Source organism: Megachile rotundata, chromosome 8 (genome assembly GCF_050947335.1).
Source record: "Megachile rotundata isolate GNS110a chromosome 8, iyMegRotu1, whole genome shotgun sequence".
Taxonomy (NCBI): Eukaryota; Metazoa; Arthropoda; class Insecta; order Hymenoptera; family Megachilidae; genus Megachile; species Megachile rotundata.
In genome coordinates this window covers 14,276,671-14,296,198 of record NC_134990.1, presented here as the reverse complement: position 1 = coordinate 14,296,198, position 19,528 = coordinate 14,276,671, and the positions used below count along the sequence as shown (strand labels likewise).

Genomic DNA, 19,528 nt, shown 5'->3' with positions numbered 1-19,528 from the left:
CAGCGCACCGCAACTACTCATAAAAACCTTGCCATATCTTGCCATAATCTTCAGACAGGTCGCCAGTAATTAAATCCAAAAACATCAATTAGAGTTGCGCGAAGAATTACAGCGATAAAAGAAAGATATTCGTCGAAGGCGGACATCCGGATCCTCTAATAAAGTGAAAACCGAATGTATATTGCCCGCTACCGGGTGTTCTCCAGTTTCGGTCTCTTGTGGCGTTTTCCAATTAGCGTCGATGCACTAAATATGTACAACCTTCGCGTGGACGTGACACACGCACGTACACGAGCACGTTCACGCGACGAGTATGTACGTCACAGATGAGCTCTCGTAAGCGTGCGGCTGAGAAGCGGGCAACGAGCGTTTCCTTTCATCTTCGCCGACAGAATGCCACCTTCTATGGTGCTTCTTCGAAGACAAGTCACTTGGTACCTTCACGGGAACTTGGTACTTGATACTATTTTAAATGATGTTTGTCGATTTTAGGGGAACTGGTGCAATTTTGGCTTGGAGATTTGATGGCAAGGTTTTGAAGAGAAATATTAGGATCTTGTTATATTTGTTTAAGTTTTAATTTCAGGTAGTTAGTTTAATATCTGTTCTATAATATCGTGACGTATCCTTGACGCACTCATGGCGCTCTTGTGGCACTCGTGACGCACTTATGACGCAGTTTTAATCGATACAGTGTTCACGCACTGTTGACGCACCCAGGACGCACCCATGACGGGTCTATGACGCACTCTTGACGCACCTATGACGCATTCGCGACGCACTGATAATACTTGTGACGCACTCGTGACGCACTCGTGATGCACTTGTGTTATACTCATGATGCACTCACGACGCACTCGTGACACACTCTTGACGCATTCGTGATTTGTTGATATAAATGTTAGATTTGTAAGAAGACTTAATCCACATATGACATATGTATATACATGTGAATATTTCGTCTACATATGACATAGTGGTCAAAGTATTAAATTTTCTACCTTCTTTTTAGTTTATTATGTAAAGAATGGTGTTCTGGGAATTTTAAGAAGAATCAGTGTAAATATGAAATAAATGAGGAGGATTTGTTCCCAAGCCCTCCCAACAAGTTTAGGAGGTAAAAAAGAGATCGTTCTAACATTTGGACCGACATTGCGGCTTATCGCGTGGATAAGGAAAAAAATTGACGGAAATACTGGCATATGGATATACTTGAAAAGAGTATAGCGACTTCTTCGTATTCTCTTTCGGTAGAGTCTATCGTCGCCTTTTGTGCCTGTCTCTCACGGCTACTCGAAACTCTCGAGTTGATCTTCGAGAAAAAACAGTGAAATGGAACGAAATGCGTGCATTCGTGCAGGCGTTAATATTCTCAGGCACTTATTTACGGTATCGCATGAAATTAATATCATACTTGTTACGAGTGAAAACCTTTCGTTTAGCTCCAATGTGTGTTTTCTACTTTTGATGCTACGTTACAACCTTTAAAATTCTCTTATAATTAGTACATGTAGTAGACACATTAAATAATAAATCTAGTTCAATGATGTTACTTAATAAATGTAGTTTAATTATATGTTGTTGAGCACCTTAATTTATGCATAATTTATCATGTGAAGGATGTGTGATGAGATGGTAGACAATGTACTATGTCCAACAGTATTTGATGAGGCACTTCATGTTCACCCAAATTAATTTATAATTCATGCTATAAAACAATGTATGATACAGTAAGCAATATATTATATCTTCAACATATCAAGCAACATATCCACCCAAATTAACTTCCAATTTATTCCACAAAATAATTAAAAATCAGTAACACAGTAAAAGTTCCCAAAAGTGAGATGTCACTCAAATAATTAATTTTGATGTGGCCGAAAGTAAAAAATATATTAAGTACATACTCAGCTAAGATAATTTACAATTTATTTCACAAAGTACGTAATTAAAAATCAGCAATCCAGTAGAACTTCCCAAAAGCAAGACGACAAACAACGAACCCGACATGACCGGAAGTACCGAAAACGTTTCCGCAGCACAGAAAGAGAAGCTTCAAGGACTGCTCTCGAAAGAGGACAGAGATTTTACAGTTATCGTCGGACATGCAATATACGCATAAAGCCATTAAAGCAGCCGTCGCATCGTTAAGTAGCCTGGCCAGGAGCACAAAGAGACACTTCCGAAATTTGGGCAATTCCTAATGTCCCATCCTAGATCCTTAAGGATACCAGGACTGTTATTATGCTCCTTGACCAGCCTGGATCCCCGTAAAAGGTGCCATCTTCGAGTTACGAGTCAAACATCCAGGACGCGTACCATAAAAATACGATGATTATTGGAAAACGAGTTGTCGGTTGTAAATAATGGTCCGAGGGCTGTTTTTAAGACGTCTAATAATTATGTAGAACCTGCATAATGCGTCGATTACGGTCCTGATGTTCGTGCAAATTACTTTTTTATTATGCTGAGTTTAATGAGAGACGTTGTGGTGTTTAATGTTTTGGTAGCTTGAGGGGTTTTGGGGAAATTAGAGATACGGGGAGTTAGGAAATGGGAAATGGGGAAATCTTGAAAATTAGGAGGGTTGGAAGTTGGAGGATTTGGAATTTGGAAAGCTTGGGAGTTGGGAGATTTGGAAGTTGAGAGGTTTGGGAGTTGGAAGATTTGGAATTTGGAAAGCTTGAAAATTGGGGGTTTGGGAATTGAGAGATTTAGAATTTGGAAAGCTTAGAAGTTGGGAGACTTGAAATTTGGAAAGCTTGGAAATTGGAAGATTTGGAAGTTAGAAGATATGGAAATTAGAAAATTTGTTATTTAAAAGAATTGTAACTCATCATAAATACCTCACCAACAAAGATGATCGAAAACAATTTTTACTATTCCATTGCACATCAAAATCTCTATAATAAACGATAGAAAGAATTAAAACCAATAGAACCGAATATAAAAAAAATTCGCGTACGAATGCACAATCCAGCGAACGAAGCTGTTAATCCGCACGTTTCCCAATGAAAAAGTTGACCCGCGTCCATTTCGACAGTTACAAACCCATTAGCGTGTTCGTAAAGCTGCATTTTGTTGGCCCAATAAAGCCTTTCTGCCGTGTGATACACTAATTTCTGGATATTCGCCGATAATTGGCTTAATTCAAGCGCGCACCGCGTAGCCCGCCAATAATCTCGAACAACTAACTGTCCCGGCGATATTCGTATATCAGCCATCGTTTTGTGGCTAACTCGAAAACGATCTCTTGTATTATACTTTTAATTTTCCTTTTCGAATCAACTATCTCATTTTTTTTTTTATGTAAAATAATTTATTCTTTTGGGACTAATTACATTGTTGCTAATTAAATTCAAGTTCTAATTGTACATTAATAATATGATACATGGGGGATGAAATGTTGCATGCTTGAATTAATACAACATGTAAAATATTACATAAAATGTTACATGATGATTGTAGAAATTATAACATGTATTATAATGTTTATATAGAACATTGTTAATATACAATAATTGTACAGTTATAGTGTTGTGTACTGTTATAGTATTACATATATATTACAATGCTATTGAACAATTTTATTATACAATAATATACTGTTATAGTGTCAATCTACATATAATGTTCAATTATTAAAATCATGAGTGGCTACATGATTGATCGTATCAATATCAAAATTGCACAACTGATATATTGATTGTCAACATTAATTATATAACGTATGTAGTTCATCCTTATATACAAATTTTATTTTATTAAAAGTTACGTTAATTTTATTTTTACTAAAAGCAATTTTTTTATTCTTCTTGCAATATGAATTTATTTTTGAAATTCTATAATTATTATAAACTATGTACTATATATTGTAAACCATAAAGAAATACAGTTTTAGTTGTACAGAAAAAAGTATGTTTAATGGAGGAACCATAAATAAGAACCACAACAGAAAATATTACAACCTGACATAATCATTGTACAATTGTACAGTCTATTGTACAATGTACAATAGAACCAGCAGCTTATAAATGTAAACACATGACACAAATATTGCAAACATACTAATCACGTATATTTGATCAGCTTCGGGATTTGAGGTAACGGTGAGACAATAAGGAGGTAAAAGTCGGCCATTTTATGCATGTTTGTTGAAAGGTACGATGTTGACCGATCATCATTATGATTTTAATCCTATTAAATACTTAAAGGTCGTTCAAACAAGAGAATGCGCGTAATGCTTGCCTTCAAGTGAGCTTGACGGTGTTTGTAAACCCGAAACTGCCTAATCCGATTTGTCGGACAAAGGAAGCATAGGCCTGTTAAAAGTGCTTTGCCTAATTTTATTGCCACTGTCGATTTATTATTAGCGTTCTAGGGGCTGTGACCCGTAGTTGTGGCAGGTGAAAATATCGCGGATTGATTTATTTTTTATGAAATTGTATTGTTAACTATTTTTATTTGTTTATAGAGTTATCAACAATATTTATATGATTGTTAGGTTATGTTTTCATATCAATTTTTTTGGACGGTGGACTTCGAAGAGATTTATGACTGAAAAATTTTTCATACTGACACGTACAAATTTACAAATCTTCAAATAGTTTCAATAGTTCAATAGTAATAGTAATTTTCAATAGTAATCAATAGTTTGTAAGTTTCAATATTACTTTTCACAAAACACCCCAAAAAATATAATATACATAATTTCTTTCACCCTTCATAACCTATTCCACTCATGCCACCAACTCAAAAAATGTGAAACCATAAGAAAAAAAATAAAATCTAAGCTTCCTGCGATGCAGCGTTCGAATAACAATGGAAAGAACAGTATAAACATATCCATCGAATCGCAAATAATCGAATAACGAAGAACTGCCGAAATCGAATAATGGAGGATCGTTGAAAGTGATCGCAGGTTAACGCAAGTCCAAGTGAGATAATTGGTGCGAACAGAGCCGGTGCAGATGCGGTCGCAATCATGCCACTGATTAAACGGTTTGATTAACCAGCTAATTTAGTTGCGTGTACAGTGTAACTGTGCTTTATGCGAAATCTATAAAGCCCCGGTCACCCTCACGTACGCGCGAAATTACCGCCACATGGAACGTGGACGGTGTGACGACCTCGTTCGCGTATTTTATGCTCCAGCGGATAATGTTGACCATCTCGTTCGACGATCTACTCTGATCGCTATACAGCGTCGGCTAAATGCTGTGAAATACTGTTGCGGAAGGATTGCGTTGAAAAATTTAATTTGGAGGAATTTTGAAGTGTGAGATGGGTGGGGGAGAGTTGGAGTAATTATTGGGGAAGGGAGTTGGAGGATTTGGGGATTTCAAGGTTTGGGAAGGGGGGGTTTTAGGAATGGTGGGAGATTTGGAGGATTTTGATAGTGGGGGTTTTAGGGATTTGGAACGTGGGAGATTTGGGGGAATCAAATCGAATCACGTTATGTATCATATACATTTTGTTTGAAATAATATTATCACATGTGATGTAATTACATATGATGTCCATATGATGACACATATGATATTTCAACACTCATTAATTTTTAGAGAAGTGTATTGTAAGAGAACTGTTTATTTTTACTATCATGTACGTTTCTCTATAAATGATATTATCACATATGATGTAGTCACATATGATGTCCATATGATGTCTCATATAATATTGCAGTATTGGTTAATTCTTAATGAAGAATATTTTAAGAGAACTATTGATTTTTGTCCATAAGAAAAATACATATATGTTATGTATCATGTACATTTCTTTTTGAATGAAATTATCACATATGATGTAGTCACATATGAGGCCCATATGATGTCTCATATAATATTGCAGTACTGTTCAATTTTTAGTAAAATCATATCATAAGATAACTGTATATTTTTCTCCATAAAAGAATTACATACACATGTGTATATTACTACACATATGTACATGTATAAATATTACATATATTATATGTCACACATATTAACATATGTTACATACATAGTAATGTATGAACACATGTATTTAACCTATTCATCATATACATACGCCACATATATATTCCACTTTCACAACAAAATATTTGAATTCCAAAAAAATTCATTTCCAAAAAAAAATTTGAAGAAAATATTGTAAAGTTAAGATGAAATATACGAGTACCCCCACAAAAAGTCCATAAAGGGTACATTTTTCTGTCTACCCAAACGCTCGGTTCCTTACGGTTCTCCCATAAGCGGATTAGACATCAGAAAAAAAGAGTTTCGAGCAAAGGGTTGAGCTTTTACGGTATAATCAATGTTTATATCGGTGAAAAAGGTAGTGACGTTATTTGTCGTTGAATTCCTGAATTAACCCCTTGAGTACCTTCCGACGAGTAAAAAAAACTACGTAATTTGAGTTACAGGTAAACAATTCATGGGATTAAGCATTTTAGTGTCTTGTAAACGTTTTGAAGACTTTTTTGAAAGGGTATTTTTATATTTTTCAGCTGTCCTCAATTGTGCTTAATTGCATCTTGGGTGAATAGAAATTTGTATATTTTTAAATTAGTATGTTTTTTTGCGGGGTGTAATTGCATCTTGGGTGAATAGAAATTTTTATATTTTAAACTCAGTATTTTTTCTTTGGGAATGTAATTGCATCTTGGGTGAACTTTTATATTTTTAACTCAGCATTTTTTTTTTTGGGAATGTAATTGCATCTTGAGTGAGTAGATATTTTTATAATTTCAACTCAGAATTTTTCCATCAAATCAAATATATTAATAGCATTATTATTTTCATAACAAATCCCAAATTTAAAAAATTAAATCACATAAAATTTGCATCAAAAAGCACCTAAACATTAAAACAAGAACTACACAGACTTTTACCAGCACATCTTCAGTAAACACAGATCACCTCAAAGAAGGGCCCCAAAAGCTATCCCCAAAAAGTGACGTAAAATTTTAAAATATAGACGTCATAACTCGCAGTAATGCAAATTTCCAAACACCTTTTTCCACCATTTTCCCATAACGGATGTTTTAAATTCGACCCAGCCATTCTTTTCGCACACTCAGAGGACATACGAACAAAAAAGATGCTCCAGATTTAACAGCCAGTTGTATTTCAAGGAAAACTTTAGTTACCGTACCGTTGTAAAATAACGTAGAAAAATAATGTTCGTTTTGAGGGTGGAAGAAAAAGATCGATACCGTTTCGTAGGTAGGTAATAAAAATCGATCAGTTTGCTGACCCTGGAATATGAATTACGATCCTAAATGGTACCGTTGCTCCAGTTTCGGTTTGAGGCCTAAACTTACAACAGAACATTTTACACCTCGTTACACCATCAGGTAACTTGGTGACAATGGACTTAGGACCCATTTCTATTTTATGTACTATGTGAAATTGGTTCTGATTATAGGGTGGCTCTGTAATTTACAAATTTTTTAATAATTTCGAAATTTTTAGGGTTGAACGTTTTTATAGTGAATTGAAAAATTGTCTCTTGTGATTATTTTTGAATAATCAGATGAAATATAAGAATAAAATGTAAGAATAAAATGTAAGAATAAAATGTAAGAATAAAATGTAAGAATAAAGTGCAAGAATAAAATGTAAGAATAAAATGTAAGAATAAAATGTAAGAATAAAATGCAAGAGTAAGATGCAAGAGTAAGATGCAAGAGTAAGATGCAAGAGTAAAATGCAAGAGTAAAATATAAGAGTAAAATACAAGAGTAAAATACAAGAGTAAAATGCAAGAGTAAGATGCAAGAGTAAAATGCAAGAGTAAAATGCAAGAGTAGAATACAAGAGTAAAATACCAGAATAAAATACAAGAATAAAATACAAGAATAAAATACAAGAACAAAATACAAGAATAAAATACAAGAGTAAAATACCAGAATAAAATACAAGAATAAAATACAAGAATAAAATACAAGAACAAAATACAAGAATAAAATACAAGAATAAAATACAAGAACAAAATACAAGAATAAAATACCAGAATAAAATACAAGAATATAATACAAGGACAAAAAACAAGAATAAAATACAAGAATAAAATACAAGAACCAAATACAAGAACAAAATACAAGAATAAAATACCAGAATAAAATACAAGAATAAAATACAAGAACAAAATACAAGAACAAAATACAAGAATAAAAAATTGATTTAACCTTAACCTAACCTATAATTTCGTAGGCAGCCGCATTTGAAATCAGAATTATATTGTCGCGTGAATATTAATCGAGAAAATATTGAATATCACAAGGATGAATGAAAGTGGAATCAAAACGCGCTTGAAGGTTCGTCCGTCGAAAGGAGCTCGTGAAAGATTAACCCGAAGTAGAAATTTCGGTGTCGTCGTAAACGGCGAATGGTCGGCGTTGTGCAAAAATTATTAGCAATCTCTGATCCAATTTCGAGCACGGTGTTGTTTCGCTGAGATTGCCATTGTATACCTGAAATTCGCTCAGCTTTTCAGCGACGATTTATTTGTCCTATATATTGGCGGGAACTAGCTGCGGAAAATCATGGAAACATAAGGGGTCGGCTAAATAATAGAATTTAATCTGATGACCAGCAAACAATGTCCTGGTATACCTGTACGTAATATTTCGACCTTTCGACAATGACTGGAACCTAGCCGTTTATAATGTCACCTTGAGCAATAAGGTATTTACGGAAATCAATGAAATAAATAGATAATTGGTCATTCTTCAATTGGGGATGGGGTTGAGGGTGTTATTAACTATTTATGGATTTTTGAGGGATAGAATTGAGGATTTTATGAGGGATAGGAACTTTTGGATGGGGGAATTTAGAAGGTGAGTTTGGGGAAAGTTGAGTAGGGGATTTAGAGATGGGGAGGTTAGGAAGCGGGGAAGTAGACGTTGAGGAAATTGCAAAGAGGAAAAATTAGGAAATGTAGGAATTTGGGAATATAGAAATTTGGGGATGTAGAAATTTGGGAATATAGAAATTTGGGGATGTAGAAATTAGGGAATTATGGAATTGGGGAATTATGGAATAGGGAAATTATGGAGTTGGAGAATTATGGGATTGGGGAGTTGTGGAATTGGTGAATTATGGAATAGGGAAATTATGGAGTTGGAGAATTATGGGATTGGGGAGTTGTGGAATTGGTGAATTATGGAATTGGGGAATTATGGAATTGGGAAAATATAGAATTGGGGAATTATGGAATTGGGAAATATAGAATTGGGGAATTATGGAATTGGTGAATTATGGAATTAGGCAATTATGGAATTGGGGAATTATGGAATTGGAGAATTATGGAATTGGGAAATTATGGAATAGGGAAATTATGGAATATGGGAATTATGGAATTGGGGAATTATGGAATAAGGAAATTATGGAATAGGGAAATTATGGAATAGGGAAATTATGGAATAGGGAAATTATGGAATTGGGAAATTATGGAATTGGAGAAATATAGAATTGGAAAATTATTAAATTTGAAAATACAGAAATTCAAAAATTAAAAATCCAAAATTTCAAAATCTAAACTTTCCCCAACCAAACCTTCAAAAATCCCTAAAATCCCCAAAATAACCTCCACCCCTAAACTTGTCACATCCCACTAAAATATTCTCCCAATCGCACTCCCACAACACAACCACACCACACCACAACATTAAAAATAATAACGCTCTCTTACACCCATAAACGCTCGAAGATACTAAAAACTATGAATGTACAAATGGCACAGCGTATTTGCATGCCGTTGGCAAAGGGAAGGTAGAGGAAAGCGAAAGAAGATCGGAACGATGCAATTTTTACAATTGTAGGGTCGTTTAAAATGGAGCAAAGTTTTTACGAGGACAGTCGCGCTTCAAGAAAACACCGTAATAGTGGTGGAAGCAGAGTTCCTTGCTTTTTATGGCGTTATTGCGTGCCTGGGTCTCTTACCGACAAATTTTCTGTCTTCCCAATGCCTGCTACTATGTTCACAGATACTTTCGTTCTTTCCCGAACTGTTTCGATTTCTTTCTTTCTTTTTTTGAAACTTTTTTTTGTTGCAGATTAAGTTTTATATTTTTTGGGGAGGAGGTTGTAATTCAATTGATTATTGTGGTATGTTGTGATGGTGTATGAAATTATTTTTGTTGCTGTTTTTTATTAGGTTTGGGATTAGTTAGGTTTGTGATTAGTTAGGTTTGTGAGTAGTTAGATTTGTGATTAGTTAGATTTGTTATTAGTTATATTTGTGATTAGTTACATTTGTGATTAGATAGATTTGTTATAAGTTAGATTTGTTATTAGTTACATTTGTGATTAGATAGATTTGTTATAAGTTAGATTTTTGATTAGTTATATTTGTGATTAGTTACATTTGTGATTAGATAGATTTGTTATAAGTTAAATTTGTTATTAGTTACATTTGTGATTATTTAGATTTGTTATAAGTTAGATTTGTTGTTAGTTACATTTGTGATTAGTTGGATTTGTTATTATTTAGATTTGTTATTAGTTACATTTGTGATTAGTTAGATTTGTGATTAATTAAATTTGTGATGATTGATCAGATACATTTATTAAATTACAAATAAAGGGTATGTTATGGAAGAAGTTTCTTTTTAAAATAGCATCCTCTACATTTTTAATATTTTTTCAGTATTTTCAAACAATTTGTATGTGCAAGAATACTATACATTTTATTCTACACTCCTATCCTTTTTCATTTATTTAAATACTGTTAAAACAAAGAATTTAATTTCTCAATTTATATATTCACAAACTAAAAAACATTTAACGAAATCAACCCCTAAATTCTTCACAAACAACCCTCCTCAAAATAAACATATATCCATACATCCACTAAAAACAACTTAAAAAATCCTTCACTCCCCAAAAACCCAGCAGAACATTTCCACCTATTTGCAATTCCGTAAAATCGAAAGAACCAGATGAAAAAAGGTGTAATCCAAGTTTCCTCTAAAAAAAAACTCCTGCAAAATTGAAGTTCATCAGCGCGTAGAAGTTCACGGAGGACCAATTCCGCCGAATTTCCGCGAGGAAATAACGACAGATAATTTCCGCCAGCTTGCATCCATAAGCTGATGCTGTTGGTGCATCTCGGAAAAATGCACCCGGCGGGCGAGGGTGTATGGAGCAAACGGGAGAAAATAGGCAGAGCCTGTGGCGCTCTGAGCCAATGGGACGCTGATGCACAACGCGGTGGCCAATCGGAGAGCGTCACGGAACGATGGTCGCCCGTCGGATTGGTAAGGTCGTATAAATTGCTGGTAGCCCGGTTCGTCCTTTCAGTCGCGCGCTAACTTTCCTGGTAGAAATACCGCGCTTAACGCACATTTTTTTTTTTAACTAAAGTGAATACGGACTTCTTTATGGAACATTACAGTGTTAGACTATTCGAACGGTGATATCGGTGGTGCGGAAAACTGTGTTATTTTTGAGGACGTTTAAGGGCTAGTGAACGACATGCAGGGCTATCAGAGGAATTTCGAGGATCAACAGAGGGATCAGAGAGAAGAGGAGACGATAGTTGTAGATTTGGTGCCTCCACAGTATCAGCTCAGCCCTCCTCATAGTCCGCCGCCGGGAAACATGCCGAAAACAGAAAAGGGTAAATTTCATCTCCTGTTTCTTTCAAACATTTTTTGAACAAAACTTACATGGTACTCTGAGATGATACAAGACTTGAAACTCTTTTTGTTTCTATTTTTATGAAAATTATTTTGGACTGCAAGTTTGAAGCAGCAGAGAAAACCACCCCTTTGTTGATTTTAAAATAAGAAATATTTGCAAGAGACAATTTGTACTGGTTTTAATACAAAATATTTTGGGACAAAGCCTTGAAATGTACGACAAAATTTTGCACCACTATTTGCAGTCCTTATATTTTATCATAAAATTAATATTTTTCAATGTGAAAGGCTTGAAGTATGAAGGAGAGCTTTATGGACAATGTACACAAAATTAAAAAATTTATTTTAAAAATTCTTTTCAAGGAAAAACTTTGCAACCCCTAATTTTGCTTGTTTCCATTAAAAATACTGAAAATGAGTGTTCAATAAAATTTAAAAAATTAAAATATTTAGAATCAACAGAACTTCCTATTAATTCAGTAAATGTCTTCTACTTAAAAATACTGAAAATAAATATTCAATAAAATTTGAAAAATTAAAGTACTTAGATTTAACAGAACCTCCTATTAATTCAGCAAATGTCTCCTACTTAAAAATACTGAAAATAAATATTCAATAAAATTTGAAAAATTCAAATATTTAAATTTAACAGAACCTCCTATTAATTCAGTAAATGTCTCCTAATTAAATGATTATTAAAAATGAATGTCCAATATAATTTGAAAAATTAAAATACATAGAATTAATAGAGCCTCCTATTCAGTAAATATCTGCTAATTAAATGAACACCAAAATGACCAATTAAGCTAACCAAAAGAAATAAAAATTGTCTCCACTATAAAGGCCCAGTTCATAAACTGTTAAAGACGTTACTAAAAACGTTAACTACGAATGGTTAATCCAATTGAACGTTAAGGTGATTCATATAAAGAGGGTAAGGTTTCAGACGCTAGTCCATTCAGTATCGTCCCTGAAAATAAATAAGAGTGTAGAAAATCGTCCAATCCCTTCGTGCAAAAGCATCCTCGCGGTTTATTGCGGTAATTATTTTATGACTGCTCCCTGATTCCTGAAGGCTCGTTTCGGAACTATTTTATTGCCCGGGGCTTTGGAAATTGCTCGTTTGTTGCTGAAACTTCGATTGGTACCCTTTGCTTTTGTCTAACTTTCAAAAACTAACGGTTCTTTAAATGTACCTTGTAATAAGTTTAATTTTTTCCTTTCTGTTCGAATTATTCTTTTACCCTTTTTGAGGAATGTTTAATTGTATTGGAAAGTTAAGTATAATGAATTCTATGGTACTCTAATAATGTTCTAATTCTATTGTAACAGATATTTTATTGTCTTTTCAATGGGGTTGCCTTTGGTTTTTTTAATGGAGTTTGCGTAAAAATGTGTTAAGTGGGATTTGAAGTTACTGATAGTTTCAGAAGAACCTATTTGGAATTATACTCAACGTTATTCTTAACGCGCCTTTGTTTTCGACGGCAGGTCGTGTTTGTAAACGTGCTCCTATGTTGGAAATTGTATCAAATTAAATGTTACATATGTCTTAGTGTTTGAAACCATTTAGAAGTTAGAGTCGTATCAAGAATAATGTTAGATTTATTAATACGTACCATAATAGTAAAATATATAATATTGATGCAATAAAAAAAAGAGCTAAAATACCAAGTTAAGTATGTGATCAGATATGAGGTTCTTTTTGAGTTTCAAAGGTTCAAAGAATCTTTAACTTTGTGAGTAAACAAATCTTAGAAAGTCTCAGTTAATTTATTACACAAAATATTCTTTAATTTCTATACAGTAGAATGAGACAATAAATTGAATAAGACAAATCAGTTTAATCGATCAGATAAGACAGATGGGTGGTCGTCGGCAAACCAAAGGAAATTATCGTTAAAAGAGCTGGTCCGAAAGAGTCCAGGTGAAGCAGGACCCTCGCAGATCCTTTCAGCTTCCCTCCGTCCTTTCTCGTTGACACGATTCTAAATGCGATCACCCGCTGCTTCCGGGGGCGACAGTGTGTAACCGCATCGCGAAAACAACCAACTTTTCTTGAAAAACCATTTACCGAGACAAATTGCCTTCGAAAGTTAGACCGCAGTCGAACACCTTTCTTCGAATCTTTGAGGATGCTATTTCGAGAATTTTGGTTCTTGGAAATTTAGAAATTTCAACGTTGGAGAATTTGGAAATTTAGAAATTTCAACGTTGGAGAATTTGGAAATTTAGAAATTTCAACGTTGGAGAATTTGGAAATTTAGAAATTTCAACGTTGGAGAATTTGGAAATTTAGAAATTTCAACGTTGGAGAATTTGGAAATTTAGGAATTTGACGAATTTGAGAATTTGAGAATTTGAGAATCTAAGAATTTGAGAATTTGAGTCTTCATGAATTAAAACAATTTACAAATTTATACACAGCGATCTCTTAGAATTCTAAAATCCATGAAGCTACAAATATTTCCTCAAAAGAGTATCTGCAAGTTTATTCACCAAGTTATACCACATCCTGTAAAACGAAAACTAATTAGCAACGCAACGTTTGATTACAGAAACCTCACCGTCGCATCAACAACAGCAACAACAACAGCCACTGTCATCGATGGACCCAAATATCAGAAGATACCGCACAGCGTTCACAAGAGAGCAATTGTCACGTTTGGAGAAAGAATTTCATCGCGAGAATTACGTGAGCAGACCGAGGAGATGCGAATTGGCTGCACAGCTACACCTCCCCGAATCCACGATCAAGGTTCGTTAAGTAATTAATTTATTGATCGATCAATTAGGCAATCGTTTCATCGTAGCCGCGCAATCACGACGGAATATTTATCGGGCATAAGTAAACGTACAGCAATAAAGTTCCGTAAACAATGAGCTCATCTCGCGTCCTACGCGTAGAAAAGTGTTCTATTAACACCTCGGTCTGTTTAATTAATGTCGGTAATCGACAGTCACGGAGTATACTGACGAAACCTTGAATGTTTCGTTCCTCATTACGCAATTAATTCGCGTTAAAAATAGACAAACTTCGTTTGCACGTTCGATGGATAATCGTCGTTTATTTAGCTGTGTCGTGTTGCGTTATATTGCCACGTTGAGTTGAAATACTCTCGCGTTATTTTGCAATGTGTAGAGTTACTGCGCGTTATATTGCAATGCGTAGAGTTGCCACGTGTTATATTGCAATGCGTAGAATTACCACGAGTTATATTGCAATATTTAGAGCTACCACGCGTTATATTGCAATGTTTAGGGTTACCACGCGTTATATTGCAACGAGTAGAATTATCACGCGTTATATTGCAATGCGTAGAGTTGCCACGCGTTATATTGCAATGTGTAGAGTTACCACGCGTTATATTGCAATGCGTAGAGTTGCCACGCGTTATATTGCAACGCGTAGAATTACCACGCGTTATATTGCAGTGTGTAGAGTTACCACGCGTTATATTGCAGTGCGTGGAGTTGCCACGCGTTATATTGCAATGTGTAGAGTTACCACGCGTTATATTGCAGTGCGTGGTGTTGCCACGCGTTATATTGCAACGCGTAGAATTACCACGCGTTATATTGCAATGCGTAGAGTTGCCACGCGTTATATTGCAACGCGTAGAATTACCACGCGTTATATTGCAATGCGTAGAGTTGCCACGCGTTATATTGCAACGCGTAGAATTACCACGCGTTATATTGCAATGTGTAGAGTTCCCACGCGTTATATTGCAGTGCGTGGTGTTGCCACGCATTATATTGCAACGCGTAGAATTACCACGCGTTATATTGCATTGCGTAGAGTTGCCACGCGTTATATTACAATATTTAGAGCTACCACGCGTTATATTGCAATTTTAGAGTTACCTCGCGTTATATTGCAATACTTAGAGTTACGACGCGTTATATTGCAATTTTAGAGTTACCTCGCGTTATATTGCAATTTCACAGTTACCTCGCGTTATATTGCATCGCGTACATTTACCACGCATTATATCGCCACGGACAGAACTATCGCGAATAGAATTACCACTCGTTATATTGCAACACCTAAAACTACCTCGCACTATATCGCCATTCATCGAATTATCACCCAATAGTTATTTCCCAACTTGACAATGTAAAAATTGAAAATTTGAAGGTTCAGAAATTATATTTAGAAACTTAACAATTTAAAAATTTAGTGATTTGGTAATTTAAAAATTGAACATAGAAATATAAAAATTAAAAATTGAAAGTTGATCGAATCACTTAAGTTTTTATACATGAATTTGGTTCTCACACAAACCGCCATGTTTGATTGTCGATTATACCTAAAAGAAGGCTCGCCAGAGTCGATTGTCAACACTTTTCCTTCCTCGTCTTCTTCTTTTTTCTCCCGATGTCTGTTTCAACGAAGCAAACAGTCAATCACGAAGGACAAACAAAAGTCTTCTCGGTCTTTAGTTCTCTGCGATCCCCTTGATCCTTTTTCCGTGACTTCTTAATTTCTTTCGACCACGACCGGTCGATCCGGTTGCGAGGTGTTAAGCACTTTAATTAGCGATTTTCCCGGTTTACCTTTTGACTTTAATGGATCCCTTAATTTCTCATCTCGCACCGCTCCGACCGCACACAATAGCTATAAAAACGTCTACCGATGGAAATCATCGAGGTGTTAAATGGTAGAAACGTTAGACTACCTTCGAAACTTTATACGTTTAATTCCAAGCCTTTTAACCCTTTTCAACGCCATCACGTGTGCCTCTTAAAAAACTCTCCTCCTCATAAACTACTATAACTGTAGATACACATACACTCCTACAATTCATTCCTGCTATACAATTTATTAAATGATTTATGCAATCATCAGTGTTGATGGATGCAATTATTGATGCTCTGATAATCTCCAAATATTCAAACCTTCAAATTTTCAAGTGTACAAGTCTACAAGTTTACAAATGTATAAATATAAAGACTACACAATATTCTTGAATCAAATTTTGCAATAAAATATTATCAACTAAAGTCTGATACTTCGACTACAATTTTTTGAAGGAGACCTAACAAATACTTTTTATTTTGCAGGTATGGTTTCAAAACCGCCGCATGAAGGACAAAAGGCAGCGCATGGCGATGGCCTGGCCCTACGCGATGTACACGGACCCCACGTTAGCCGCGACTCTATTAGCCGCCGCGACCGCAACGCTGCCTCCACCCCCATACCACGGCGGTCCCGGACTACCTCCATCACACCTGGCCCCAAGCTACCCGGCAGCGGCCGCAGCCGCGTATTACGCAGCAAGATACACCCCGTACCCCGCAGTTCCAACAACCAGCGCATCATCCCTTCATCGGCCTCATCCGCGCACGGCGGCCGCTTACCCGGCGCACCCTCACCTCCTCCAGCCTCACCCTTCGCTGCCACCCCTGCACTTATCGGGCCTGGGCGTTCCTACCGTCGGCAACACCGCCTTCCAGGTGAACAACCCTCCCACGAGCGCCGCCGCCACCTACAGGCCGACCTTGTTGCCCGAACTGAGTCCCGTGCACTCCGACACGTCCAGCGACTGCGACTGCGTAGGAACACAGCCGCACCCGCACCACCTCCAGATGCACGACAAAACCACCCCGCCACCGAATCCGGCGCTCAAGCTACCCACCGGGCTCGCTGGCATTCCCTCCAACATACAGACCATCGGCTTCGAGGCGAAAAATACGTATAACACCATTGTCTCGACGCCTGCCGTGCAGACCACCAAGATTGAGCAGCCGAAACTGTTCCAGCCGTATAAGAACGACATCTCCGAGAGAGCGTAGGGTGATTAGGTTTTTGTACATATCGTATGTATGGAGTGATGGGTCTATGATGATCCCGGGGATGTGCAACTTTGCAGTTATGTGGTGAGACTCAGTGGAACTGAGAATCACGGGATTGGCGGGAAGTTGGAGGTAAGATATACCAGTGGAAACGGTGACGTATTGTCTATGAAGAAAATGTATGTCTACGAAGGTGTCGAATTTGAATTCTAGAGAGGAGGGATGGAGGCGAGTTTGAAAGAGGCACAGTGGAACTGAGTCTGGGTCTGCGAAGCAACCGGACTCTTTGGAGGTGGTGCAAATAGAATTTGGATACTTCTGCTACTCGATTCAGAATGGAGGTTATGAAGTAGATCTGAATCAGTTTGTAGAACTGCGAATGAAATGTGCAAATGGTTCCGACTCGAATGTGAGACGCCATGGGTCCTAGTGACCCCGGAAGCGTATACCAGGTCGAAACCCTCGAAAACTTCAGAAAGACTTCGACCAACATATTCTACAATTCAAACATTTCGAATATAATAATTTCTGCTGAATTTGTAAATTTCATGAAATATGCAGAGGGTTGTCAGAAGTGTAAATACGATGTATTAAAAAAAGTCGGTAACTGTAAGAGCCGTAGAAATTGTACAAAGAAATTGTATAGAGTCGTCCTCCCCGCCAATCGGAGCGAAGTATACGTTTCGTGTACATAGAAATCGACTGATTGTAAAAAAACTTGTACCTGTTAATAACGTATCGCTGTGCGACCTTTGTATAGAGTGTATAAAAGAGTTCTACACGTTTGAGTGTGATTAGAATGTTAGCTGATAGCAATGTACAGTACGAGTTTAAGTAATTTATTATGATCATTATCTTCCGAGTTTGTAGAGCGACAGGAGTGTAATGGCGAGTAGAATGTCTGCGTTAGATTATTGGTATTTATGCTTGGACACTTAGGTGTTTATTTAAAAAGATATAAAAGAGGAAAGAATAAATATAATACATCTACAGATTTGGTAAATAATCGTTAATATCATTAAATTCAATTTAATCGAGATCTATGTTTTGTTATTTCATGTTCCTATCCCAAATGTATGATATCCTTCTGACGTGGGGTGCTTTTGGGGGGCTGTTTTTATTTTGAAGGTAAGGAGAGGTTTGGGAGATTTGGGAATTTGAGGAGCTGGACACTTAGAGATATTTAGAGTTTTGGGATTTGGGGAGTTAGAGATATCTAGGGATTTTGAGATTTGGGGCAAGAAGATTTTAATATTTGGGAATTTAGGAATTTAGGAATTGGGGAGTGTAGGGATCTGGATTAGACGAATTTGGGATATTGGGGAATTTGGGGATTTAGGAGTTGGGGATTGTAGGAATTCGGGTTTGACAAATTTGGGATATGTGGGAATTGACATATGTGGGAATTGGAGTGTGTGGAATTTGGGATATGTGGGAATTGGCATACGTGGAATTTGGGATATGTGGGAATTGGCATACGTGGAAATTGGTGTATGTGGAATTTGGGATATGTGGAATTGGAATATGTGGGAATTGGTATATGTGGAATTTGGGATATATGGAATTTGGCATATGTGGAAATTGGGGCATATGAAATTTGGAATATGTGGGAATTCACATATGTGGGATCTGACATATGTGGGAATTTGGAAACCTGCGAATTTAGGAATTTACGAATTCAGAAATTTGAAAATTGAGAAATTTGGTACCTTGAAAATTAATAAATTTGCACATTCTCAAATTTGCAAACTTTCCAATTTGCAAATACCCAAATTTGTAAACTTGCTAATTTACAAACCGCCCATTTATAAAATTACATCAACCACCTATCATCACACCTTCTCACCTTCTCACCATCTCTCACACTCTCAATTAAAACATAAGAAAATTAAGTGTCCAATAACCCAACTCCTCTAAATCCCCCACACTTATCTCAACCTACAAAAGAACAGTAAGCTTATTATTCTGACGCAAGGATGCTGTCGATGGTCCATCCCCACAACAATACTGCAAATAGATTGTTAGGGAGGATTCGTCTAAACGACGTCTAATGGCTCGTCAGATAAGATAATACAATTCGACGATCGGCCGTGATTCGTG

At 36.2% G+C, this 19,528-nt stretch overlaps 1 protein-coding gene and 1 long non-coding RNA gene across 6 annotated transcripts in view; one reads left to right on the top strand and one right to left on the bottom strand.

Moving 5' to 3' along the window:
• The window catches only part of LOC105662397 (uncharacterized), a 57,558-nt gene that overhangs the window by 13,213 nt on the left and 24,817 nt on the right, over positions 1-19,528 (bottom strand). The gene's annotated exons all lie outside the window — the stretch shown is intronic.
• Positions 11,275-18,467, top strand: eve (segmentation protein even-skipped). 2 transcript variants are annotated; one of them, XR_013038985.1, is made up of 4 exons: positions 11,275-11,607; positions 14,188-14,387; positions 16,697-17,560; positions 17,642-18,467. XR_013038985.1 is itself a non-coding variant. In XM_076534262.1 (3 exons), exons 1-3 carry the CDS (start codon positions 11,463-11,465, stop codon positions 17,426-17,428), a joined length of 1,077 nt encoding a protein of 358 aa, XP_076390377.1. In that variant the 5' UTR covers positions 11,275-11,462; the 3' UTR covers positions 17,429-18,467. The 2 variants fall into 2 exon arrangements, 1 of the variants encoding a protein (XP_076390377.1); XM_076534262.1 differs by having other exon boundaries at positions 16,697-18,467.

What these genes read in the sequence shown, in the direction of transcription:
- eve (XM_076534262.1), top strand. Translation starts at nt 11,463, where the DNA reads ATGCAGGGCTATCAGAGGAATTTCGAGGATCAACAGAGGGATCAGAGA. An exon ending in CATGCCGAAAACAGAAAAGG is followed by an intron (nt 11,608 to 14,187) that starts GTAAATTTCATC and finishes GTTTGATTACAG; the next exon opens with AAACCTCACCGTCGCATCAA. An exon ending in TCCCCGAATCCACGATCAAG is followed by an intron (nt 14,388 to 16,696) that starts GTTCGTTAAGTA and finishes TTTATTTTGCAG; the next exon opens with GTATGGTTTCAAAACCGCCG.